Here is a 24186-nt window from a genome sequence, read left to right on the forward strand (position 1 = left end):
GTTTGTGTTTTTGTGTTTCTGACTGACTCCAAACCAGTTTTTGGATAGACTTTGTATCATTATCATCTTTAACACCATCCACTCAGTCCTGATCCCAGGCCACCACCTGCCCATAGCCTGACTACAGTGCGCACAGCCCAGTCCCTGGCCATATGGCAGCCTCCTCCATTCCACTACCCTCGCTCAACCCTCCTGTGGCCCATACGGCATGCTGTAATGGGAATCGCACAAACTCCAGTACTGTAGTTGTTATTTTCTTTCAAGATGTCTTTAACAAAAGGCTCCTTTCTCTCTGGTCTGAAGTGTGAGGTGTCTAGGAAACACTCCCCTCCTCAAATAGACTGCTGGACATGAGGGGCAGGCCTCGTGGCAGACGGATCAGGTCACCAGGCAGGAATGTCAAGTTCATCTCCAGGGGAAGCTCTCTCTCTCTCTCTCTCTCTCTCTCTCTCTCTCTCTCTCTCTCACTCTCTCTCTCTCTCTTTCTTTCTGTTTCACTGCTTCAAAATAGAGCAGTGGAATGATCTGTCTGTAGCTACAGTTACTCTAGACCTTTCTTCTTGACTTCCTATTTCATCGATTAAGGTTCTTCCATCCTTTCCTCTCATGTATAGGTTCCGTGCTTTCATCTCAAAACTATTTGGTTCTTACATTATGCCAAATTTAACAACAGTAAAGGTTATGGATGATCAATTCAGCTGGTGCATCACAGGCTGTCCATGTATACTGTACTGTAGACCCCTTTCTAGGGAGGGGAACTCACACAGACAGACAGACAGACAGACAGACAGACAGACACACACACACACACACACACACACACACACACACACACACAGATAGACACAGACGGACAGAAAGACAGAAAGACAGGCTCCAATTATTGTTCAGTTGTAAGTTAGTGACTGATCTGAAAAGCGCCATGCTCAGTCAGAGGGGTTGGAGACAATGTGGAGAATAACGGGATTCCATTATAGCAAACTGTTCAGTAAAGCCCATTCAGTGCAAGGCAAAAAGGTCTAGAGTATGTGCTTTCTTATGTATGGTATGTAGTTAAAACTCTAAAACCAGCATTGCACTTAACTGTTTGGATTAGCCTCCCTTGATGTAAAAACATTACTACAAGCCGAGACTAGTTGGGAAAAGTGCAGCAATGTCTGGATGAAGAGAAAATGTACTAACATTTACAGTACTTCCCTCTCTCTATGAGTGTGCAGGAGTAGTAAAAAGGACATTTGGGTCATTATTGAAACTTTGATGAAACTTCCAGCCCAGCTGTAGTCCTTGTGTGGCAGTATTATGTGTGAATGACTTTGGCTGGGCACACTAGAAACCAGGGGGAGTTTTTACAAGTGGAAAATATTTGGCTTTACCTGACAACTTGCACCCAAATTGAAACAAGCAATGGAGAGGTCCCACTCCAGGCACATGTGCACACATTCTATTTCAATATCAAGAGGCCAAAGCAAATAATTCTTACTGGAAGATAGAGAGAGATAAAACAAGAGAGGAAGCGAGAGAAAGAGGCACAGTTCCAGGCATAAATAAATTATTTCTTCTGAGGAAACGAACAAATTTGGAGGCTGGGTTTTTATTGCCATAAAAAAAGTAGGAAGAGGAAAGGGCCGTGTCTGAGTCTGGATCCTTTTAAAGCTCTTATTAACATGCACAAGCAGAGGCCCCCACCCCCCCCTGGAGCTAACTCTTTTCTGCCTTGTCAGTTTTAGTTTTTATTGCAGATAAAATAGCCCTTCCTTGTTTTATGAATATCATCATCACTTATTAAAAGGCTGGCTGTCTATCTGTTTTTGGCTGTAGTAGTGTAGAGTAGGCCTATTCGATGTAGTCATTTTTGGAGTGGAACAGCTGTGTGTTATGGTGAGGCTCATCTGTTGTATGACACCTTTGACAGCCCTTCTCTCTGTGTCTGTGGTAACCCATGACCGTTACGCTGCTCTGGCTTTAGCAGCTGCACTGGGCTGGAGTGGATGTGTGTGTGTGTGTGTGTGTGTGTGTGTGTGTGTGTGTGTGTGTGTGTGTGTGTGTGTGTGTGTGTGTGTGTGTGTGTGTGTGTGTGTGTGTGTGTGTGTGTGTGTGTGTGTGTGTGTGTGTGTGTGTGTGTGTGTGTGTGTGTGTGTGTGTGTGTGTGTGTGTGTGTGAGAGAGAGATAGGAAGGGGTGGTTAAGGAGGAAGAAGTACCATATGCCCTCTCTCTCTCTCCCCTAGTTATCCTGGGAATGAAATCACGGCCGCAAACCCTCCCCTGAGAGGAGCCTTGATTGACAGTCAGAGCATATGTACTCATACTCACTTACGCACATGACCAGACTCACCAGGCCTCAGGCGAGAGCTAGAGGCAATTCTCAACTCTACTGTCATTCTCTTTCAGTATGTGCAACAACCTGACAGCTATTTTCTCATGTTTGTGTATTTACTGCACATCGAAAAATATCTGATTAGTGTCCCGTCAGTGTTTTATTTAGCGCTTATGATTCAAGTTTATAACAGTTGCTTGTTTGATTTTTGAATTAACACAGCCTCTTACTTTTTTTAGATTCCTTACCCTGTTCCTTATCCTGCTCATCCCCCTGCATGTAGGCAGGTTGGCCCATCACACTGTGCTATGTTCTGGAGGGGCTTGTCTCATTCTGTCAGGTGGATGAAGCCCCTGAGAGATGCATGGGGAGAGACACATCAATGACAAGATTAGACCCTCTCTATTTATTTCTCTGCACCTAGAGGATATTCTGATCTAAATGAGGGTTGCTCTTTGGTGCTAACAGGACTCTAGTAAAAGTCCAATCACTTTGTCACCTTACCTCATTATTGAAATTCAAGAACATAAATTACCTAACTCATTGTCAGAGTTGGTTAACTCTTGAGGTACCTCGGGTCTCCACCAAATTGGGTAAATCCGCTTTTAGTTATGGTGCACCTCACTGCTAGAACAATCTACAAATTACATTTCAGTTGGTTGTTCTGGTGACGCCCGGGCAATTTATGGTGTTGATTGAGGACCTCTTTGGTGAAGGATGTGATTGTTTCTCCTGATATTGTGATTGTATTGATTTCTATATTTTTATGTGTTGTTTTGTAATTGTATAGATATTGTGGACAGGGTGCATCTGCAAAGATGCCTTGGTCTCAGTGTTTGTTCCCCTTTAAAAATAAAGGTTAAATAAATAAAGGTTTTACTCTGGGATCTCAGACTGGACCAATGAGAGATTATTCAGTCCCTGTGGGGCTTAGAAACACCCTGTGTCCCCCCAAACCACCCCCTCCTCCCACACACCCTTGCCCTAGGGCCGTAGACAGGATGTGCAAAGTGTCAGTTCATCACATATTAAATCGCTTCTCCCCTGGAGAAAACTCTCAGGTGACACAGCAATCATGTTGTCTTACTCCAGTCTAGACATCTCTGCAGAAGGCCATGTGGGCGCTGTATATCATTCTCTATTGGTGCCACAGTTTGGTCTTTTGACTTCAGTTGGGAATGTCCACTCATGGTTAGAATGGTTACTGTGCAAGGGTGTTGCTGCACAAAGCTTGTGGTGTGTGTTTATTTAATTGTTCATGAAGCCTTCACCATGCTTGTCCTTCCTGTGGAGATGGTTCCATTTCCTGTTGCCCTGGAACAGAGATGAGTCGTCGTATTATACACCCCCTGTTTCCTCCAGCAGGATGCGGACATGTCACTCGGACAACCCTGGAGGAAGAGGCTCTCCTCATCTTCTCCTCCTTCCATCGTGTGTATTTGCCCCTAGCCTAGCCTCTCATCCCTACTGCTATGTTCCTCTTCTGTCCACCCTTTCTTAGGAACTCTCCCATAGCATGACTGGGCTCTGGCACACACCCATTCTAGGCAACACAAAGTTTGACAACCTCTGACTTCTGTAGGTGCAAACACAGGTCTTTAGGACATGCAGAGTGACACAAAGACACAAGGACAAGAGAAGGGTCATTGTTTGTCTTCACTCATCCTGTTTGACATCTTTGTATCTATAAGAGCTGGAACTTTCAGAGCTGATGGTGGTTCAGGTTTTGTGAATGTGCGTCACTCCGCTTCTGAAGGGGGAAGGGAGACTCTGTAAATCTAATGTAAGTCTGGATGGATTTACTGGAGCTCTGTAAATATTAGCCATGATGAGTGTGCTGTGGAACGTGATGTTTCTTTAGCTTCGTACTCTTTGAACTGATGTGATTTTCTGTCTGTGTGTGACTTTCAGGAGATGTTTACATACAGCCTACACAGGACACCAAGAATCCTGTTATCTACGGAGTCTTCTCTGTCTCTGGGTTAGTGTCAAACTGGTTTTAAGACATTTTCATTGAAATTAAATTATTTATATGCTCATTTTCTCTATCATAAGGTTAATTTCTCAACACTATGAACTTTCTCCTCTCACCTCACAGCGCAGTGTTCAGGGGTTCAGCCGTGTGTGTCTACTCCATGGCTGACATCCGCCAGGTCTTTAATGGACCCTTCGCCCACAAGGAGGGCCCCAACTACCAGTGGGTGGCTTACACAGGGAAGATCCCCTACCCTCGGCCTGGGACGGTGAGCCTCACTCCCTCATGACCTCTGCATGTGAATACCCCACCCAAGCTGGCATAACAAGACACTTCTCTCCACTGACTTCCTCAAAATAGAAACCATCTGTCAGTGTAACAAGGCACAAACATCAGACTCCATCTCAAGCAATAAGAACCCCCCCAAATCTGCCATAGTGTTGTGTGTGATGCTATAGTCGCTTGGTTGTTTTGGTTCTATGGCAAGAAATGGCGATGTTTTCTTAATGCCTTGTTTTACCCATAGTGCCCCGGGGGGACTTTCACCCCCAACATGAAGTCTACCAAGGATTACCCAGACGAAGTCATCAACTTCATGAGGAACCACCCCACCATGTACAATGCTGTGTATCCAGTGCACAAGCGCCCCCTGGTGGTCAGGACCAACGTGGATTATGAGTTCACCACTATCACTGTGGACCAGGTGGCCGCTGCAGATGGCAACTACGAAGTGCTGTTTCTGGGGACTGGTGAGTCCTCGCTGGTTTATGTTCAATGTGATACACTTCACAGTATTTAGATCAAGTAGAGAGTAAATGTTCAAATTTCATACCATGTTAAAATGCTTTGATGTTGTTATAGTCTACTCTCTCTTCAGTGTCCAATTGTCTTCAGCACCAGGGAACATAATACTTAAGACTCTTGATGTTTTGTGGGATGACCCAGGACACCCCACAACTCTTGTATTGGTTTCAAAACGGGAGGGTATCAGTAATTTTCCAGAGTATAGTGTTGTCAATAGGTATAGCGTATCTAAGTCTCTACCAACGAGCACCCTTAGTCATGCTTAGTTTTCTGTACTACTGAACTACTGAAAGCCTGCTGAAGTTATACAAAAAAGCTAAACTTCTGCCCCTCCCTCCTCTTGAGGCAGTCCAGCCAAATGGACTGGATGTATCTCTCTCTCTCTGTCATTCATCGTGAGGAGAAGAGCTCTTTTGGTAGATATGGATGTTTAAGCAATTAAAGGGGTAATTTTTTGCATCATTCACTGGAATTAAAAGCTTTTGAGTTTTTTACCTGGAGGGCTGGGCGCTGATGGGAGGGGGGTTACAGTAAGGAAATCCATCATCCTAATCTCACCCACTGGTGGTTTGAGAGATTTCCTATTTGTCTCTATCCTTTAAAAGCCGAAAGTGACATCACTCCCCCAGCGCACGCAGTCCTTACGTGGCAGCACATTATCCCCTTTTGTGAGGGTCTTTGTTCCGTTGGGCGTCTGTGGGAGACTAATGGGTTTTTATGCAAGCGCACCATTGCCCCACTGTGCCTGGAGTCACTGGAATGTCTGTCTTTTCAGCTGCTGTCAGGAGCACGCATTCAGCGCTGCGTTGGGACACATTGTAACAGTCATAATAAATCTCAGGTATCCTGCACTCGGGAATGCCTCTCTGTACAGATATCAAACATACCACTGGGTTAGGGCAGGGCGCGGCTGAAGGAAATACCTCCAGGGCTCCTGGAGAATGGGTCACAGGGAGGAAGAGGTTGGAAAGGATGGTTTGTCATGGTGCTGACAGTTTATATACACTAACTCAGAGAAATTGAGTCATACTGTATATAAGAGAACAAAAGGGAAAACTGGATGATACACCTGAATGAGGTAAAGGTTAAAGACTTGGCCTGTGGAAAACCCGATGGTATGGGGATTAACCTTTCCATTAGGTAAAGGGGTGGTTTGATTGACAGGATGCAGAGGCTCAGGTTACAGGTGTTTGTGTAACTGTCAGGTGTGCCCTCTACTCCACAGACAAGGGGACAGTTCAGAAGGTGATCGTTCTGCCTCGAGACGACCTGCAGACTGAGGAACTGGTCCTGGAGGAGGTTGAGGTCTTCAAGGTGAGCTCCCTCTCTCTTTTTTTTCTCTCTCTCATCTCATTCTTTCTCTCTTTCTTTCTTCCCCTCTTTTTCTGTGTAGTTATATTCATGTCTTTATCCCATGAAGTTTCATTAGCTGACTCATCAATGCATTGTTTTCACATTCTAGGTTCCTACTCCAGTTACAACGATGAAGATCTCATCCAAAAGGGTAAGAATGTCTGCATAACCGATTACCTTACAGACCCGATATATCTTTACTGAATTAAGAACCATAGAGTGGAACTGTATGTTTCCCTTCATAATTCATAGAATGCCTGCAGTCTGGGAGAGACAATGAAAAGAGAAATATGGAAAAGGCATTAAACTTCAGTGTTGTCTTTCACCGTGATTAAAATAGTTGACATCTGCTACATGGCATGACATCACTCTTAGAAAGGGTTACCATTTCGCACACGCTGCCAGAATGATGAATTCGAAACAGCTGATGAAAAACTCAAGGTGCATTGTCCTGGAACAATGGAAAACTGTTATGAATATGAGCTGAATAAATCACCAATGTGATTCCAAGTCTTTCCAGTAGCACATTATTTTAATATACTTTTTTATGTGAACACATTATTACGTCCTCTGTACAAACAAATTAGACCATACTCATATTTTAACTTAGACTCACTTGAAAAGAGACTCTTCCCCCCTGCTTTGGGGAGCAGGCTGTTCCTCTGCTTGTCCAGCTTGGATCTAACCCCCTCATTTGTGCTCTCTCCCCACAGCAACAGCTCTACGTGTCGTCTGGTGTAGGCGTGACCCAACTGGCCCTCCATCGCTGTGATGTGTATGGGGAGGCGTGTGCTGACTGCTGCCTGGCCCGGGACCCCTACTGTGCCTGGGACGGCAAGTCCTGTTCACGGTACTCCGCCTCGCAGAAGAGGTGAGCATCAACATGAGCTGCTATAACTGCACTGTTGAATGGTTTTATAGGACTTAAGTTGATTGTTTAATGGCTGTATACATTGTTGAATGGCAGTGTACTCTATTGTTGAATGGCCTTATAGATTGTCAAATTACTGTATACAGTATATTGTTGAATGGCTGAATAGATTATTGAATGGCTTTTTAGATTGCTGAATGTCTTTATTAATCATTGAATGGCCTTATAGATTGCTGAATAGTTTTACTAATCGTTGAATGGCTCTGTGTATTGTTGAATGGCTTTGAATGCCGCCTGCCGATGCTTTATAATATTTACTCTCTTATTTGGGAATACTGGTCTGACCCCTTTAGACGCAGCCGGAGGCAGGATGTAAGGTACGGGAACCCCATCCGCCAGTGCAGGGGCTTCAACTCCAATGGTGAGTCTGGTTTTCCTCACTACCTGTCCATAGACTGGGTAGAAATGTCTTTGACGCAAAACATGAGTCATTGTCCGATTGACTGTGAATACATCATTTTTTAGTGGCAAACTGATTAATTGCTCTGGTAACACTTTCTCTCTCCTCCAGCCAATAAGAACACTCTGGAGATGGTGCAGTATGGAGTGGAGGGCAGCAGCACCTTCCTAGAGTGCCAGGCCCGCTCTCCACACGCCCTCATCAAATGGCACCTGCATAGGGACAACAGTGACCGCAGGAAAGAGGTGAGCACCCACTGTATGTGGTAAATACATCACACAGATGCAGCAGCAGCAGCGTCATTCACACATAGAGTATACAGTCTCCAAACTACTCTAAACTTTTTACTTTGAATCATGGAATTCCAAGCTATACCCCACTTTCATGACAGGGAATCTCGATAAGATATTTTCTAGAATAATAATTATCAGGACATGTCCCCCTGGTCAACCTCAGTTTTCACTTACATAATTACATAATTTAAAACATGAAATACAATATGTTCCATTTTGAAAGCTTAGAAATGAATGCAGACATGTATGATGTATTTGTGTGATTAACAGATAAAGTGTATACAGCTATGATAACCTGGAATAATAATCCCCAAACTGTCCCGAAACCCTAGTAGAGGGCACATAAAGAAAGAAAAAAAACATGAAACGTACTCATAGTTTCTCACCCTAGGGCTCTAGTCAAAGTTTTATTGGTGAAGATGTGTTGTAGCTCTCTTTTATTGCCTATTCTGTTGGATAGTGCATATTCCCATTGGCATTGCTCACTGCAGTGCTGTTGCCTAGCACATTTGATTCTGAGTACTGTATAAAAGCTGTCAACAGCTAATAAGACACTTGGAAAAGGATACACCAAGAGACATAAAGCAACAATGGAAACATCACCGTACGTAGTCATACCTACATCGGTAAATAGCCTTACTGTTACACTGGCATGGTGGCAAATGTTGCTAATGACAACAAGGCTAGGATATTAGCTGAAAGATAGGACCCCTTCCCTGATGTTTCTGGGTATGACATATTGTCTTTTATGTCTCAAGTCATGTTTCTTTTTTTTTCCTCTGTCTCTCTCTCTCTCCCCCTCACATCTCTCTCTCTCTCAGATGCGTTCTGACGGGCGGATACTGAAGACAGAGCAGGGTCTGTTGCTGCGTTCCCTCCAGCCCTCTGACTCTGGCATGTACCAGTGCACCGCCACAGAGAAGAACTTCAAACACACACTGGTCAAGCTGCAGCTGGTGGTCCTGTCTGGCCGGGCTGTCAACAACGTCCTGGTGGAGGGCGGGGGGATGTCACCATCTCCACTCCAGTCCAGCTCCTGGACGCCCAATGCAGGCCAGTACAAGGATCTGCTGACCATCCTGAGCCAGCCAGAGATGGGCCTCATCAACCAGTACTGTCAGGACTACTGGCAGCAGGGAGACCCCCTGATGGGCGCCATCAAGGCCAAAGACCTGAAGGAGCTCAAGGAGCAGAAGAAACCACGCAACCGCCGGCATCACATCGATGGGGACGAGCATGAGGAAGAGGGGGTGGAGACATGAGGGGTCCCTCGACTCCCTGAAACCGCCGTACCCCATGGAAACTGGGAGAGACTCAATTTAAGAGAGTGACGACACGCAAGAAAATCAAAACCACAAACAAGAAAAACCGAACTGAAAAAAAAACGAGGCATACAAACAAACACCCTACATCCATTTTAACAATAAGATATATGATACACAGTATTTATTGTAGGTTGTATATAGTATCATTCTGTGGATTTCTTTGTACTTATAGAAAAAATGCTCTTTGTGTATAGGTACCTTTTGGGCAAATATTATTGTTATTAATTGTATTATTGTTGTTACTGTCATTACAAAAATCTCAATCTTTACATCTTATGACATTGGCAACTGTTTGGAATGTAGTAACTGGCATGCAAACTCTGTCAGAAATGAGCTACAGTCGGAGGGGTCATTTTAAACAGGGAAATTAACTATGGGTCGGGGTTGATGGGATATTATTTTGTGTTTCTTGTTTGCTATGACATAATGCAAGGACTCTGGGTTCTCAAGGAGGAATTCCTTTAACATAACCTCATCATCACTGCATGTAGATTGTGGACAGAGACTCTATGGCAGGGGATGCACTAACGGTCCCACTTGTTGGAAAGCTGTCCATTCTTCCAGTTAACCCAGATGTCGAAATGAGAATGAATATTTACACCTGCTGTTTGATTGGCTCAAACAAATATTTGCAGATTCATGGATTGACAGTAATATTACTGCCAGGTCAGTTTGACACATGCACATGCCAACTTTAGGTCAGACTTCATCATCATTATGAATAAAGATGCTTGTCTAACAAAAGGATGAAAAAAGGATTTAAACCACAATTGTACTTCAGATCTGTTACATTTCCTGTCTGCAGCTAAATTGTGGTGATCTACATTTTGAAAATGGAAACATTCAAGTAGAAAACAAACGCCGTAGGTGTTTATCAAATGAATATTTTTAATTAAATGTACAGTAAGAGTGTGAGGTGCAATAAAGGGTCAAAGTTTTGCACAAAGGGCATTATTCTCTTACCTTCAAAAGATTGACTAGAATCCTAGGAAGGTATGAGATATCCAAAACATTGGCCAGGTCCAAACGCAGCACACTTTGGCCAAGTCAATTTCACTTTGCTCATAAAACAAAGCACAAGTTAGTTTGGGATGAAGAGGTGCCCAGATCAGTTTGACCAAGCAGAATTGCTTGTCTTGAGTACGAGCCATCTCTTTTCATTTCCTTATTTATTTAGATCCTTTGACATTCACATGTGAAAAAAAATTCCCTTACACAACAGAGCATTGTAACAGCGTTGTGACACTAACCAAAATATTTGGGAAGCTGGCTTTTCATTGTGTGCATGAATATGTATTTGTACTGTAATTCTGAAACAAACAAAAAAAGCTATGTTGTCGTTTTTTTTGTTCTTCATATCTTGAAGTGTACAGTATGGTCAACGTGAGCACATGAGGAACAGCCTCATTGCAACAGAGAAATACAAAATGGAGGACAACAACTATGTAACTACACATATGACATGCTCTCTTTTCCACTCTTCTCTATGGGATAATATTTGTTCCCAGACTGCCCCTGTTACTCTCCTCCAGTTGAAAACAGGGTGTTAAAGCAAAAAAACAAAACAAAAAAGGTTGTACAATTTGTTGGTATTTTTAAGATGTGTCTTTAGTTTTTGAGTGTTTTTGTTTGTTTTGTATTTTTTTTTTTTTTGTTATCAGTTAAGACTTTATGAAAAAGACTAAATGCACAGAGGTGATGTTATTGTAATGACTTGTGTAAATTACTTTCTCTTCCCTTTCCATTGTTGTTGCTGACTAATAAATTAAAGCTCTATATTTTATAAAAATTTAAGGCTTTTCATTCATTTTGATTTTCAGTGTCATGTTTCCATATTTTGTCCAGAACTTCTTTTCAAAATAAATGCTTCTGTCCTATATTTACACGTGTATACAGTAAGCACATACACCATGAACAATTGTTCGATTGTACACTTGTGGAGTGTCTCTCTCTCTCTCTCTCTCTCTCTCTCTCTGAGTGGATTAAGTTACGGTATCTCCTCATCCCAGTTATTGAGTTCTGTCAGATGAATTCTGAAGAGATTTGAGATCATTACAATGTCTGAGGTGTCATTTAGCAAGCTTAATTTAGTCCAGTTCTCAGAGAGAGAGAATGCTGAATTCTACTGGCCAGTGGCAAACAAGGGCATCGTCAAAACTGATGCTCTGCTGTGAATAAGAGATCTGACAGTAGAGATTGTATTTATTATGTTTTGAGCATTAGAACATCTCCTGATAAAGTATCCCCCCCCTCATAAATTTCATTGCTGAATCTCATGGCCTATTCCCAGTCCTAGTGGATATCATGTTCACCATGAATCAAATGGAGTGGATGATGTGCCTCTAGAGGATGGGGCTGACTGCAGGGCCTTGGGGGACTGGCTCTGCTGTGGTCAGGTCAGTGCAGCATGCTTAAATAAGGGCCTTGAGGATTTCCACACCTCATAAAAGCCTAGACAGTGTGTTCAAAATGACCTCTGCCTGCCAGCACGATAGTGAGTCACTGTCTCCATAACATATCTAGGTCAGGGGCAAACAGAAAGAGAGGAGGAGAACAGAGGAGAGGAAGAGGATGAGATAAATAGGGCTGTAGCTGTCCCCAATGATGTCAGCTCTCTGCATCCCTCTTCAGGATCAGCCCTAGTTGGAGCCCCCCTGCTGTATATATATATATATATTTAAAGATTCACAAACTGGAGAGTATCATAACAAGGGTCCAACAACTGGCTTGCTACAGTAAGTGGTGCCTCCATTCATTCCTCCAGTGACCCCTCATGAGTTCACCGGTCCCAATGCTGCTCTGGTGGTACTGACTCAGGGCATTGAAAGCGTGGAAGTCAGGACCTGTCTGGAGGATTGAGCCTATTGTCTGTGTGTTTGAGGACATTGTAGGCCACATAGCAGACTGGTGGGAAAGCTATCACAGCCATCATGGGCATCCAGGCATCACTGGGTGTCTAGGCATCACAGGACCCTTTTGTTCCTCACCATCCTGCCCCATAGACGGATCTCTGTTAGCCTGCTTATCTGATCTCTCTGGGGAACAGGGAACAGTGAAGTGAGGGGAGACAGTGTGGGTGGTTGACACCAACCCTGGAGACAGTGACACCAAATCTAGGGCTATATTTTAACAGCTTATAAAATATTTTAGGGGTAGATCAGTTTTGAAATGAGTCAATAGAATTTATGTTCTATCAGATATCATTTCTAGTCCCTTTTTCTTTTTTTTCTTTAAAAATTTTTTTCAAACCATATGTCCACAGGTTAATCTATATTTTGTGTCTTTTACTCCACTCTGATATAGCTCACCGCTGAATTAAACAACATTTTAGTACAATATAATATACATAGCGGGGAGCCCATGAACTTCTAACCCCTCCGCTTGAATAAACAATATTAAAATAAATAAATAAAAGCGGGGAGAACCATGAAATTCAACCCCCTGAAGGTAGGTAACAACAGCTAACCTGCAGGTGGAAGCTGGGGTGGTGGTGGGAAACTTGAACGAAGGGCAGCGTGAACAACTGCTCAAGCTATAGTGGACTAACATGAACTGCCTCTTCTAGCCTGTCCCATGAACATGTGACATGATCAGCAAGTGAGAACAGCTGTGTGTGTGTGTGTGTGTGTGTGTGTGTGTGTTTGGTGTGTGTTCGGTGTGTGTGTGCGTGTGTCCGTTCCTGATGACCAGCGGCGTCCTCCTTGCCGGGCCTTACTGAACCTGTGTGATACTTCAATATAACCACAGTACCAGTACAAACACAGTACCCACCAACACACCTACTTTAGATCCCTATAATTGGAGACAGGCATACAACCAAGTTGATGACATGCAGGCTGTACTCATGTCATGTCAATTAGTGGTGGTACATGACAAAGTCTTTCCATCCACAACAAGTCTTATCAACCCAACACATCTCATATAAGAGAGTTACACTATGCTTCGCAAGACCACACCACAAAGAGAGCTGATGTTGTGAGATAGTATCTCTAACATGGCATATGACATGGTATAAAGTAAACCCTTCTTGACATTGACATCATTCAAGTGACTTACCAGAAGACAAATTCTTCTGACAACGCGGTTCTTCCTTATCAGTCAGTCTGATCAAGGACTGTGGTCACTTGAGAAGCCGTAATGACATTCCGTGGGTATCAACAATCTCCTCCGTCTTTCTCACAGCACACAACAGAGAATCGCTGGGACACAAATGACTTTGTTGGAACAGGGAGACTCGGAACTCAGAACAGTGAGGCAGCAGCTTGGCATCCTATGAAACCGCTCGATTGTTCAGAGAGACGACCTTCATACAATAAGACTCCCAGTCACTGGCCACTGCAGCAGTCATACCCGCAACACCAGATAGACCTGATAGTCCGCTGACATCATCTGTGTCCTAACCTGGGGTGGCTGGCAAATGTGTTTGCAGTGTGTTTGCAGTGTGTGCATCTCAACTGGTGTTCTCATAACCATTACAATAAACTATATGAAATTTGTTATCAACGCACCCAATTTGAGTTATCAACCCACCCAGTATCTTTGCAATAAAAAATGCTCTCATCCTCATATTGCTGATCTGATACACAGATATTGGTCAGAAAGGGAGGACAGTTAGGAGAGAATCATAGCCAACTGTTAGTATTGACTTGTGCAGCCAGAGCAGAGAAAAGAGAGAGCAATACTGCTATCTGCTGGACAATTATAGCATCTGTACTCATTTAATGTGATTGGATAGCTAATTCTCGACGTCTGGTCACTGGCTCTCAGTAAAACTATTCTATAATCTGCCCTAAGGTAATGTGAAAAGTCTATGATCCGAATGCTCATACTGCAACCTATTTAGTACGCATATGCAGATTAGAGAGTTTTACAGTTTGCAAAATGTGCTAAAATTGAGTATACTCAAATGCCAGGTTGGCATACTAGAATCAACTTTCCATGTCGTATGAATTCACTGCACAAGTCCTTTCTGATTTTAGTCCCACAATTCAGTGGAGCAGGTAAGGGAGGTGGGCATGTAGCGAAGTGTAACCAATTACCGTGAACAACATGGTTAAGCTACAGATAATGATTTCCCAGTATGAATGAGGTATAGTATGTTGAAATGTGTCACTTACTAAATAAATGTTACGAAACAGTAAGCTCTAAATAGTATTTCGTATGGTTAGTTTGCAGTATATACTTTAAGTTTGAATTCACTGCACACTATTCAATATTTAGTATGTACTATGGTTAGTATGGAGTAGATATTTTTACAATGTGGCATTTTCAATTTACACAAACAATATGGTGATAAGCTGAACAAGGGAAAAAACACACCATGACTATACTGTACAGTCAGACATATGGTAGACAAGTGATGCATGACTGAATGATAACTCATTGGATTCAGTAAGGACCCTAAATATACTATTTGTCTGATGAAGTGATGAAGGTGTGTCAAGGGACAAGGAGAAAGACAAATGAACATGTGTCTTTGTGATGCATCTTGGTTTACTTTCTACCTGCTAATAAATCAATGAAAGTGAAAGAGAAAGTGCTTGAATTCATCATCTTCATGATGGTGGTCCCCTGGGTGTGTGCCCTGTCATTCTGATGACTGAACTGATGAAGTCACCTCAGTGTCATGGGAAATAGACACATCAATAGTGAATGGTACATCTGAGTGGTTATTATGAGTGCAAGGCTGAGGGACATTTAATTTGACTTGAATTGAATTTACCTACAGTATCATGATTCACTCACTCACTCACTCACTCACTCACTCACTCACTCACTCAATCATTTAACAATCCATCTACAACATGTCTCATCAACTCCATGACCGATGTCTTTCTGTGTTATCAGGTGTTTGTTCATCGCATGAAACTGAAATAATTCAACAAACAGTCAAGACGAACAATCTAGTATAAAGAAAAATGTAAAAAGGCTCATGTTAAATTCAAATTTTTGCTCCTCTGGGTTGGGACCAGCTGTGATCAGTATAGCCTTTAATCTCAGCATTAGTGGTTAGAAGGGACAGGAAACTGACACTTTCTTTCCCTTCACCACACTTAATGAAGTCATTACATGTCACAGTGAGAGAGGGAGGATCCCTCTGAGGGCTAATGATAGTATGGATGGCTGGATACAAATGAACAGAAGGCATAAAACATTGCAAGCCTCCCTGGAGGAAGCCTATCCAATTCCCAAGTCGGCCTAGAGAGTTGTCTTCATCCATCCTCACTCGGAGATGAATCTGACTAAAATGCTCTATGTATCCCAGAGTGTCTCCAGACTTGGCATAGCACACTTTTGGGATTGTTCTCTCCTTAAAATCACATCAGAATATTAGAAAAGCTTGTGTCAATAGAAAGGGCTTAACACACATGCTCTCCTCTGGTTTAGTGTATGGAATGATGTTATGTTCGTGAGTTGTATACTTTAGTTGGTCATGAATTCCATGATTCCAAATGAAGCTATTTAGCTGTAATTTTATCTGTGTTTATGTTCAGCTTTTGCTACATGAACCATGTGTTTTCCCTGAGTTGGATGATTCATTACTTCTTGTCCTTCTAGAGAACCCCTAGCCTAGAAAATAGAATAGAAAAGTGCAGTAGACAATTCAACAGAATAAGTGAGCTGGTCACAAAGGAGTAAACAGATGAGTAAACTTTTATTACCATCAAAGTCATAAACTCAGAGTCAAGGAGTACAGAACAGAGCTTACAAATGAGAGACAGGACCTACAGGTGACCACTGGTCCTGACCACCATTACATCTATAGATACATCAGAAAGTGCATGGCAAAATGAACACACCTGTCACACTAAATACAGTGGTATGCGCTGAAAAAAACATTGCTTTAAATTTTGTAACAGTATTTATTTGCGGTCTGACTGTAACTAAGATAATGAATGATGCAAAAACTATTCACACACATTATTTCGGATATTGTTGTTATGGTAAGCCTCTCCAAAAATGTAAAGACAAAATAAAGACATTGTAGAACATTATAATATATCTTAATAATACCTCTGAATATTCATATCTATCAATAACCTATCAACCATAGACATATTTTCATAGGTGTCGGAAACATGAATACACAATAGGCTTTGGAGCAATAACTTTAATAATGTCTGGTCTAAAAAAGACAGCAAATATGATTTGCTACTCTGCATTCCGTCTCTAATAATCGTTCCAATTATACATACTGCCACAGAAACGTGCAGGTACTGTATAGAAACATTGTCCCTTGACAACAAATGATGTACACTAAGACAAAGAAACTGCAGAGAGACCTATAAAACACATGAAGATAATTACGGTATGCATGTGCTAGCTGTCTACCGACAATATAACCACTGTCTTGCTGTGACAAGGGAGGGGCAACCCTCTGCAGCCAAGGTGCATTGTGGGAAGGAACAGAAAATCAAGTGGGTATACAGGTCAGAAACATGAGTAATATGATCATAGCTTCCCCCCTGTTTGACAAGGGCCACATGTTAGTTAAGTGACCATCTGGACACAGAATCAAAGGACTATAGGTTTTCACTTACAGGTACATGTACTGTATAGAGAACACCAAGAGAAGAATCACAGTTTCGGCAACAAGTTGAATATTGCTAAATTTATGGTGATTACAGAGAACTCTTGCCGTACCTCATTATTGATACTAAAGGGGACCAATGACAATAAAAATTGACAATAAAGAAGTATTATTATTGTTATTAATATCTTAAGAATACATACAAATATGAACAAACAAACAATACAAATAAATAAATAAATGTTCGTAAAAAAACAAATAAAAATGTATAGAGTTATTTGCTCTTAATTCGTCTTTTTCCTTTTTGCAACAAAACAGCTGGTGGGTGGTAAAAATAGCTTTTACAATAGACTTAGATCTGTAGTTACCATTACACAGTCACTATCTAATGTCATATACTGTACAGTTGAGAAAAGAATGCTCTTCCTTGTAAATGTTATGTAGGCATTATTGACCAGGTCTCTCTTGAAAGTTTATCTCAATGAGACTAACCTGAATAAATAAAGATAAAAATCTATGTAAATCTCTTTACAAATAACACCACATACTTGATTTAGTCATAATGACATAGTAAAACCAGAGAAAAAGGGAAACCAACATTTGAACAGGAAGAATCTAGTTACATATGATGGATAAAGATATGTGATGAGGCCTGTTGTAATTCAAAAAGATGAGCTACAAAACTAACTCTAGATGCACAGAAACTACTGTGAAACACATAACTAATTTCATATCACATACATTTATAGTACTGGCACTGAATGTACATTATATGAATAAATAAAAGTCTATGGAACAATATGCTGTATGCTATTTAAACAAAACATGAACCTCAACAGGGCCCTCCACTCAGAGCCCAGACTATGCCCAACAGACAGATAAGACTAGGTTTGGGAGAGATGAGAAAGAAGTTTCCAGTTTAAAGGCCAGTACCACATCTTTATCTATCACGGGTGGAATCCTAACTCGAGATCCGTGCACGTAAATCGCATCATCGCACAAATTTCCCATTGACATCAATGCAAGATTAACGCAAATGTCAGAGTTACGCGAGCGGAAGTTATGATTCTACTCCAAATGCATGTCCCCTACTTTTTACCCAAGTACAAATGTGAAATTAACAGCAAATGTTCAGAATGCATGCTGTTTTGGCTACTTCTACAAAGGTCTCTATGTACAGAATCTTTACACTTATAGCCATGTGGTTCTTTCCTGAGCAGAAAGCTGGCAAGGGAGGGTGGTATGGGAAGCTGCCTATCTCAAACACTGGGCTTGCATACCCCACTAATCGTGTTTAGCTTCAACAGACCAGGGGAGACTGGTGGAGGACAAGCTCACTGTAATGAATGTTATGTAATGAGACATTCCTCATTCCATTCCATGTATTATAATGAGCCTGTCCTCCAATTTCTGCATCCACCAGCCTCCCGCTGCAACAGACACACGACTAATGATGAGTGCATACAACAAATATCATAGCAATGTTTCATCCCATCAAAGAGATCAAACATGATCTTTTACTTGTGTAAAATACATTGATGAGAGGAGTAGAAAAGGATGAATAATACAGATCACTGTGCAAAATCAACATTACAAGAGCAAAGCCAAGTTGTTCATTACTGTGTTGACTACCATAATAATGTAATAAATATTGTAAGAGTTGGACTGGGGGAAAAGTTCCCAAACTTGGCTCATTAAGAGAATTAAAAGCTGGTACAGCACAATTATGTTTTCCCACATACTTTTAACACTAGAGGGGAGAGCTCAGAGAGCCCCGTCTCCTCCCCCCCCCCCCCCCCACACCCCCATCAGACATAAGAAGCCTCTGTCAGGCCAGAAGGCTGCTTTAAAAAGACAGAATACATGTACAAAGAAAGCCAGGGCAATTCACCACTCAGGAAAGAAATCACACAGGCTCTGTGAGTTGATACTAATGCTGCAAGTGAGAGAGAAGCAGAGTCAGTGTCACCATGCTAGCAGCTAATGTACAGTGTGCAGGGGTTGGTCAGAGTGAGGGAGGTCATAGGTGAGAGAGGACCAGGGACCGCCGTCTAGCCCTGCTCATCCCCAGCCTCAGCGGCTGGTTGTAGTGGAGTTGGGGCCTCTCCGTTACACTGTGATGAGGGGTCTGAATCCTCAGGGGCAGGACTGGCCTGGTCAGGGTCAGGGGCAGGAGCCTCCACCTCTGCTGCAGCCTCTGGTGTCGCCTCGCTGGCCTCCACACCAGCAGGGGGCTCTGTGACAGCAGGCTCCCCCTCAGGGGCTGCAGTAGCAGGGGCTGCAGAGGGGTCGGTGGGAGCCTGAGGGGCATCTGGGGTTCCTGCTGCAGGGCTGGCTGAGACTGCAGGGCTGGCTGCCCCTGAGTCCCTCTGCTCTGGCGCTCTCAGTCTCTTCATGATAGTGGTGACCCGCACTGCTTTCTGTAGGAGGAGGTGATGACAGAATTAGAACACACTCAAGTCAAGTACTTGTTACTGAACATTTCAATCTTTCACAGGATATGCATCAAATTCCACATACCGTATACTTATACTTATGTAATAAAACATTGCACCACTTATTAACCCAATTTTAAATGCACATGGCCCACAACATGCTTTTGTGATATATAGTTGAAAACGAGGCTTACCTTCCACTTGGCTTTGGCAAAGTTTTTCTCTATTTGTGCACAGACGTTATCCTTAATATTCTTATTTGATGCTGCATTTCCAGAAATCCTGAGACAAAGGAGGAAAAAATGTAACTTCAGTATCAGGCTTTGTTCTCTTCTTTTGACATAAACAAAGAGTGCCAGTATCAGTTCAGCATTGCAGCTAGGAGGAGTAATACTAATGACCCACTATAGTTCAATGATGAATCATTATGCCAACAACCAACATGAAAGTGCCATACCCCTCGCCCCCTTCCATACTGTACCACATGATGCTACATACACATTCACATTATTCATGTGGTACTGCATGTTCACATTGCTGTGGTCTTCTGAGATAGTAGAGTTACAGTAGTGAGCCACAGTATAGTTCCACATTACTGCAGTTGTGTGTTTCCATACCACTCATGGTTAATAGCCTCCTGAGCAGTCAGCCTCTGGTCCTGGTCCACCTCCATCAGACGAGATACCAGACCTTTTGCTGTGAATGAATAAATAGCAAAATTCAACAAACAAAGTTCACTTTGATGGGCTTACATAAGATGGATTGTCATGTCATGTCAGCTGCCTCTTCTTGAGTATTCATGTAATCTTAAAAGTACCTGACTCTGAGATTTCATCCCAGTACGGAGAGTCGAATTCATAGTCTCCCGCCAAGATCTTCCTGAACAGGTTCTTGTCATGATTTTCATAATCATCATCATCAGTTTCATCATAGAATGGAGGGTTGCCTGACAGCCTGAGGGTCACAACGTAAAAGACATGTGTGATATGTGTTACACACAAGACAGCTTTTTGTTCTCAGTCTTTTCTTTCTTGTCATATTTTGTCACTGAATAGCACCACTCACAGTATGTACATGATAACACCCATGGCCCAGCAGTCTACAGGCCTGCCGTATCTCTGTCTTCCAACCACTTCTGGTGCTGCAGGAGGAGAAACAGAGTTAAGAAGGCTCTCTGAGAGTCAAATCTAATTTACTGTCAATGTTTCTCTCACAAAACAGCTTAACTCCCCTGCATTCACCAACATTCCCAAAACTCCTCACTGTAGCAGATATCAAAAACTCCAAAAGAACATCTTGTGTTGTTTTTTCTATCACTCTCTGGTAGTTTGCTCCTTACCCAAGTACTCAGGAGTCCCACAGGGGTCCTTGATCAGCCCATTCTCCAGCTTGGCCAAATGGAAATCACTGATCACTATTTTGGAGTGTTTCAGTCGGTTGAAGTACACCAAGTTCTCCAGCTGAGAAAATAACATCAGCAGTTTGATCAAGGTTATATTTTTGCAAAGTGATGTCATTTAAATTAATATAGACTTGAAGTACACCTTATCACTTTTTGAGGTAAATATTGAAGTATTTATTTTAGCATCTCCAACTGTGTTAATGCGATTCAGATGAGTCAGAACTGTGCTGTAAATCTGAATTATAATTAATTTGTCAAACTATTTGCCAAACCCTAACCCTTTTACGCCTTAAACCAATTTAACAAGTAAAAAAAACATGAAAAACAGCCAAGGACCCTGTGTCTTCTCAACTTGTGGGAATTTGTTTTTACCCTTGACCATCAAAAGGTGTGCTGCATATTACCTTAAGGTTCCTGTGGACGATGTGAAGAGAGTGCAGGTAGGCCACCGCCTCCAACACCTGGCGGATAACATTACTGGTGTCACGCTCAGAATAGTAGCCCTGATCCAAGATCCAATCAAACACCTCTCGGCCTGTAGCACTGTAATAGGGAGAGGAAGGACATTGTTAAGCATTGTTTTCATGACCTGCTGTAGGTGCTTTGAGTCAGTATCAAAGAGCTCCTCTTCAATCATTTAATAAAAAAAGCTTATTTGATGTCTCTGGTACAGGGAGACTTTGAACATCTGAAAATATGGTTTGGAGATCTTTGCTTGTATTCCTATGTACTGCAATTACCATAGAAATTACAACCTTGCCAAGGGCGAAGGCTTTCCAAAGTCGTCAAAATCACAAAATCCACCAAACCTGTTCAATCATGTCAATAAGGGTTTCTCCTCTGATCTCTGATGGTTTGCCTCATGACCAGAATTAAAGACCCACAAATCAATGCAATCCCGGAGGAGATGCAGTATCATATATTAAATGAATCTATGGTAATCCATAAAATCCCCAAGAACACACAGTGATGAGAATATGGAGCAGCCAGAAGATGAATCATATCTGAATACCAAATGAAGGCTGCAGAAGAAGGGGAGTTGAGAGCTGTGGTGCTCATATCTACAGGGCCTCAGGCAACTACAGATCAGTCCTCATGAGTGCATAATCAACACACATACTGTAGGCCCCCGCTGCCTCTGAGACACAAGCAGCATTCTCCACCAATCAGACATCTGAACTCACAGTTCAAGGAAGAGGAAGTACTCTTTTCTGGTCTCAAAGACATCCACCAGCTGGAGAATATTGGGGTGCTTCACCCTGGAGGGAACAGGCCACAGAATGAGAAGAGAGAGTCAGGACATGTATGGAAGGTGAGGACAAGGAGGCTGCACTCATCCATACAGATGCAGTATTACTGTGCATTAAAGCTCATGAATAACACACTCCAATAGTCAGCCAAGCCAAGATAAGAAGCGACCTTGTAGAGGGAAAAAATGACATCAGTAAACACAATCAACTCAATTCCATTCATGGCCCTGATACAGTATGTGCTTGTATAAACAACTGGTGGGGAAACCCAAGGGATAATAGAGAGAAAAACCCATCCATAGATAAGGTACTTTATGCATGTATTTTGATTAGTGCATTTGTGAGCAAGGACAACCATGCAGCAGCACAGTATAGAGCAGTTCACCGTGACAATGATAACGACTGCACCAGCTTGGAAACTTCATGGTCAGTTTTGTCTGTAGGCTGTACGCGCCAATGCATAGTTTAACGGTTCAAATGAAGCATTAAAGAACATGGAATCACTGCCTGTGTGCTGGCTCTCACTGGTGCTGCAGGAGATTGGACTGATGAACTGCCAAGAATGCAATTGAAATTGCAAGGCCCTACCAAGGTCATCCTTTTTGTGTACCTGCCTACCTAGAGAACAGATTTGATTCAATGCTCATAAAGAAATGACTCCTCCATCTTCCATTACTCAATTTGCTTTTTCATCTTTATTCTATGTGCTTCCTGCTGTCAGTAACAAATTGTTAGATAAGGTTCAGGTTATGCTAATTCAGGTCTTACTGAAGAGCACGGTAATGAAAAAGAGGCTGATGAATACAAACCCTAATGGGAGAAAAATTCTTGAGATGAACAACGTTTGAGGAAACGCTAGCACTGTGTGATAGTTTAGCAGAATTAAGTTTGCTTCACTATTTCATAAATAGTTTAGCAGACACCTTTGTTTTCATTATTCACATTCACTCCGATGAATGTCCACAGTGTGCATTCAGTCTTTAAGGAGATTAAATAAACAAAAAAACGTATTCCTCACAGAGATTGAAAGTCCACATACTGTATAAGAGTAGTCAACCAAATACTGCACAGAAAATTGGATTACACAGAGTGCTCTATACTGTAGCGTTGTGAAAAGATACAAGTAGGCACATATTTTAAAGGTGATAAACAGAAACTCACATCTTTAAAATTAGGATCTCATTTTTTGCAGCCTTCCGAACTTTTCTCCCATCCTTTTTCAGGAACTTTTTACAAGTGAACATTTTCAATGTATTTTTGTCCTTAGCCCTGAAGATCTCACAGAACTCCTCCCTGAAAAGAGGGGCACAAAATAACACACAGGGTCACACAATATCATTATAGCCATAAAAATAGCCTTCCTAGAAGATATAGGTGGAGCTGAATTATGTATTACATAATCTGGGAAACCTTCATGTTATAAAGGAAATGTCTCAACTAGAAGGATCATAGAGACATGATTCCTGTGTATGTTACTAGGTCTGTTGGTTCAGTGAGGTACTGACAGCATACTTACGATTTAACAATCTGTCCCAGGTCATATTTATCTGTCACCTCAGAGGGATTGTTGTAATCCTTCTTTTCCCCGATTGTTAAACAGCCAAATGGCATGGCCGCTCCTGCCCTGAGAGAGAGAGAGAGAGAGAGAGAGAGAGAGAGAGGGAGGAAGGGAGAGAGGGAGGAAGGGAGGGAGGGAGGGAAGGAGGAAGAGAGAGAGAGGGAAAAAGATGACATCCATCAATCTATCATATCAACTCCACTTGGTTTCATAACATCAGATACTGTCCTGTACTATCATCCAAGACTGTGCATGTATAGTATGTGGATGTGTGGATGAGTGTGTGTGTGTGTGTGTGTGTGTGTGTGTGTGTGTGTGTGTGTGTGTGTGTGTGTGTGTGTGTGTGTGTGTGTGTGTGTGTGTGTGTGTGTGTGCGTGCGTGTAGATTTGTATGTGTGCGTGTGTGCGTGTGTGCATGTGTGTGAATGTCTGAGTGTGTGTAAAACCTAAAATGACCAGAAGAGGGACTGAGTGGCGATTGCCGGTTTACTGGCAGACCAAAACAATGGGGTTGACATTTAGTGAAAGAGAAGACTGAAATAGATAGAATATGTAAATAAATCTAGACATTTTCAGATGAATGCAAGCAGTTATTGTAATAAAAATGTATTTCA

At 42.2% G+C, this 24186-nt stretch overlaps 2 protein-coding genes across 5 annotated transcripts in view; one reads left to right on the forward strand and one right to left on the reverse strand.

Moving 5' to 3' along the window:
- The window catches only part of LOC310803499 (semaphorin-3F-like), a 56360-nt gene extending 45182 nt beyond the window's left edge, over window positions 1–11178 (forward strand). For 2 of the 4 annotated variants that reach the window (XM_083668293.1, XM_083668295.1), the window contains 9 exons: window positions 4227–4296; window positions 4414–4558; window positions 4817–5039; window positions 6320–6408; window positions 6557–6598; window positions 7161–7318; window positions 7672–7739; window positions 7890–8023; window positions 8893–11178. In XM_083668293.1, the coding sequence (XP_083524419.1) occupies window positions 4227–4296; window positions 4414–4558; window positions 4817–5039; window positions 6320–6408; window positions 6557–6598; window positions 7161–7318; window positions 7672–7739; window positions 7890–8023; window positions 8893–9333 (1370 nt within the window). In that variant the 3' untranslated portion in view covers window positions 9334–11178. Of the gene's footprint in view, window positions 1–4226; window positions 4297–4413; window positions 4559–4816; window positions 5040–6319; window positions 6409–6556; window positions 6599–7160; window positions 7319–7655; window positions 7740–7889; window positions 8024–8892 lie in introns of all 4 variants that reach the window. The other 2 variants (XM_083668292.1, XM_083668294.1) reach the window with 1 other exon arrangement.
- A 7800-nt stretch (window positions 11179–18978) lies between these two features.
- Window positions 18979–23634, reverse strand: camkvb (CaM kinase-like vesicle-associated b; the record flags this gene model as incomplete). Its single annotated transcript, XM_083667905.1, has 10 exons — window positions 23531–23634; window positions 23176–23307; window positions 21949–22023; window positions 21169–21307; window positions 20702–20822; window positions 20428–20503; window positions 20180–20316; window positions 19980–20058; window positions 19557–19644; window positions 18979–19347 (listed from the first exon to the last, which is right to left on the reverse strand). Exons 1-10 carry the CDS (start codon window positions 23623–23625, stop codon window positions 18979–18981), a joined length of 1311 nt encoding a protein of 436 aa, XP_083524031.1. The 5' UTR covers window positions 23626–23634.
- Window positions 23635–24186: the final 552 nt, after the last annotated feature.

Source organism: Argentina silus, assembly GCF_951799395.1.
Source record: "Argentina silus genome assembly, chromosome: 4".
In the NCBI taxonomy this organism is placed as follows: Eukaryota; Metazoa; Chordata; class Actinopteri; order Argentiniformes; family Argentinidae; genus Argentina; species Argentina silus.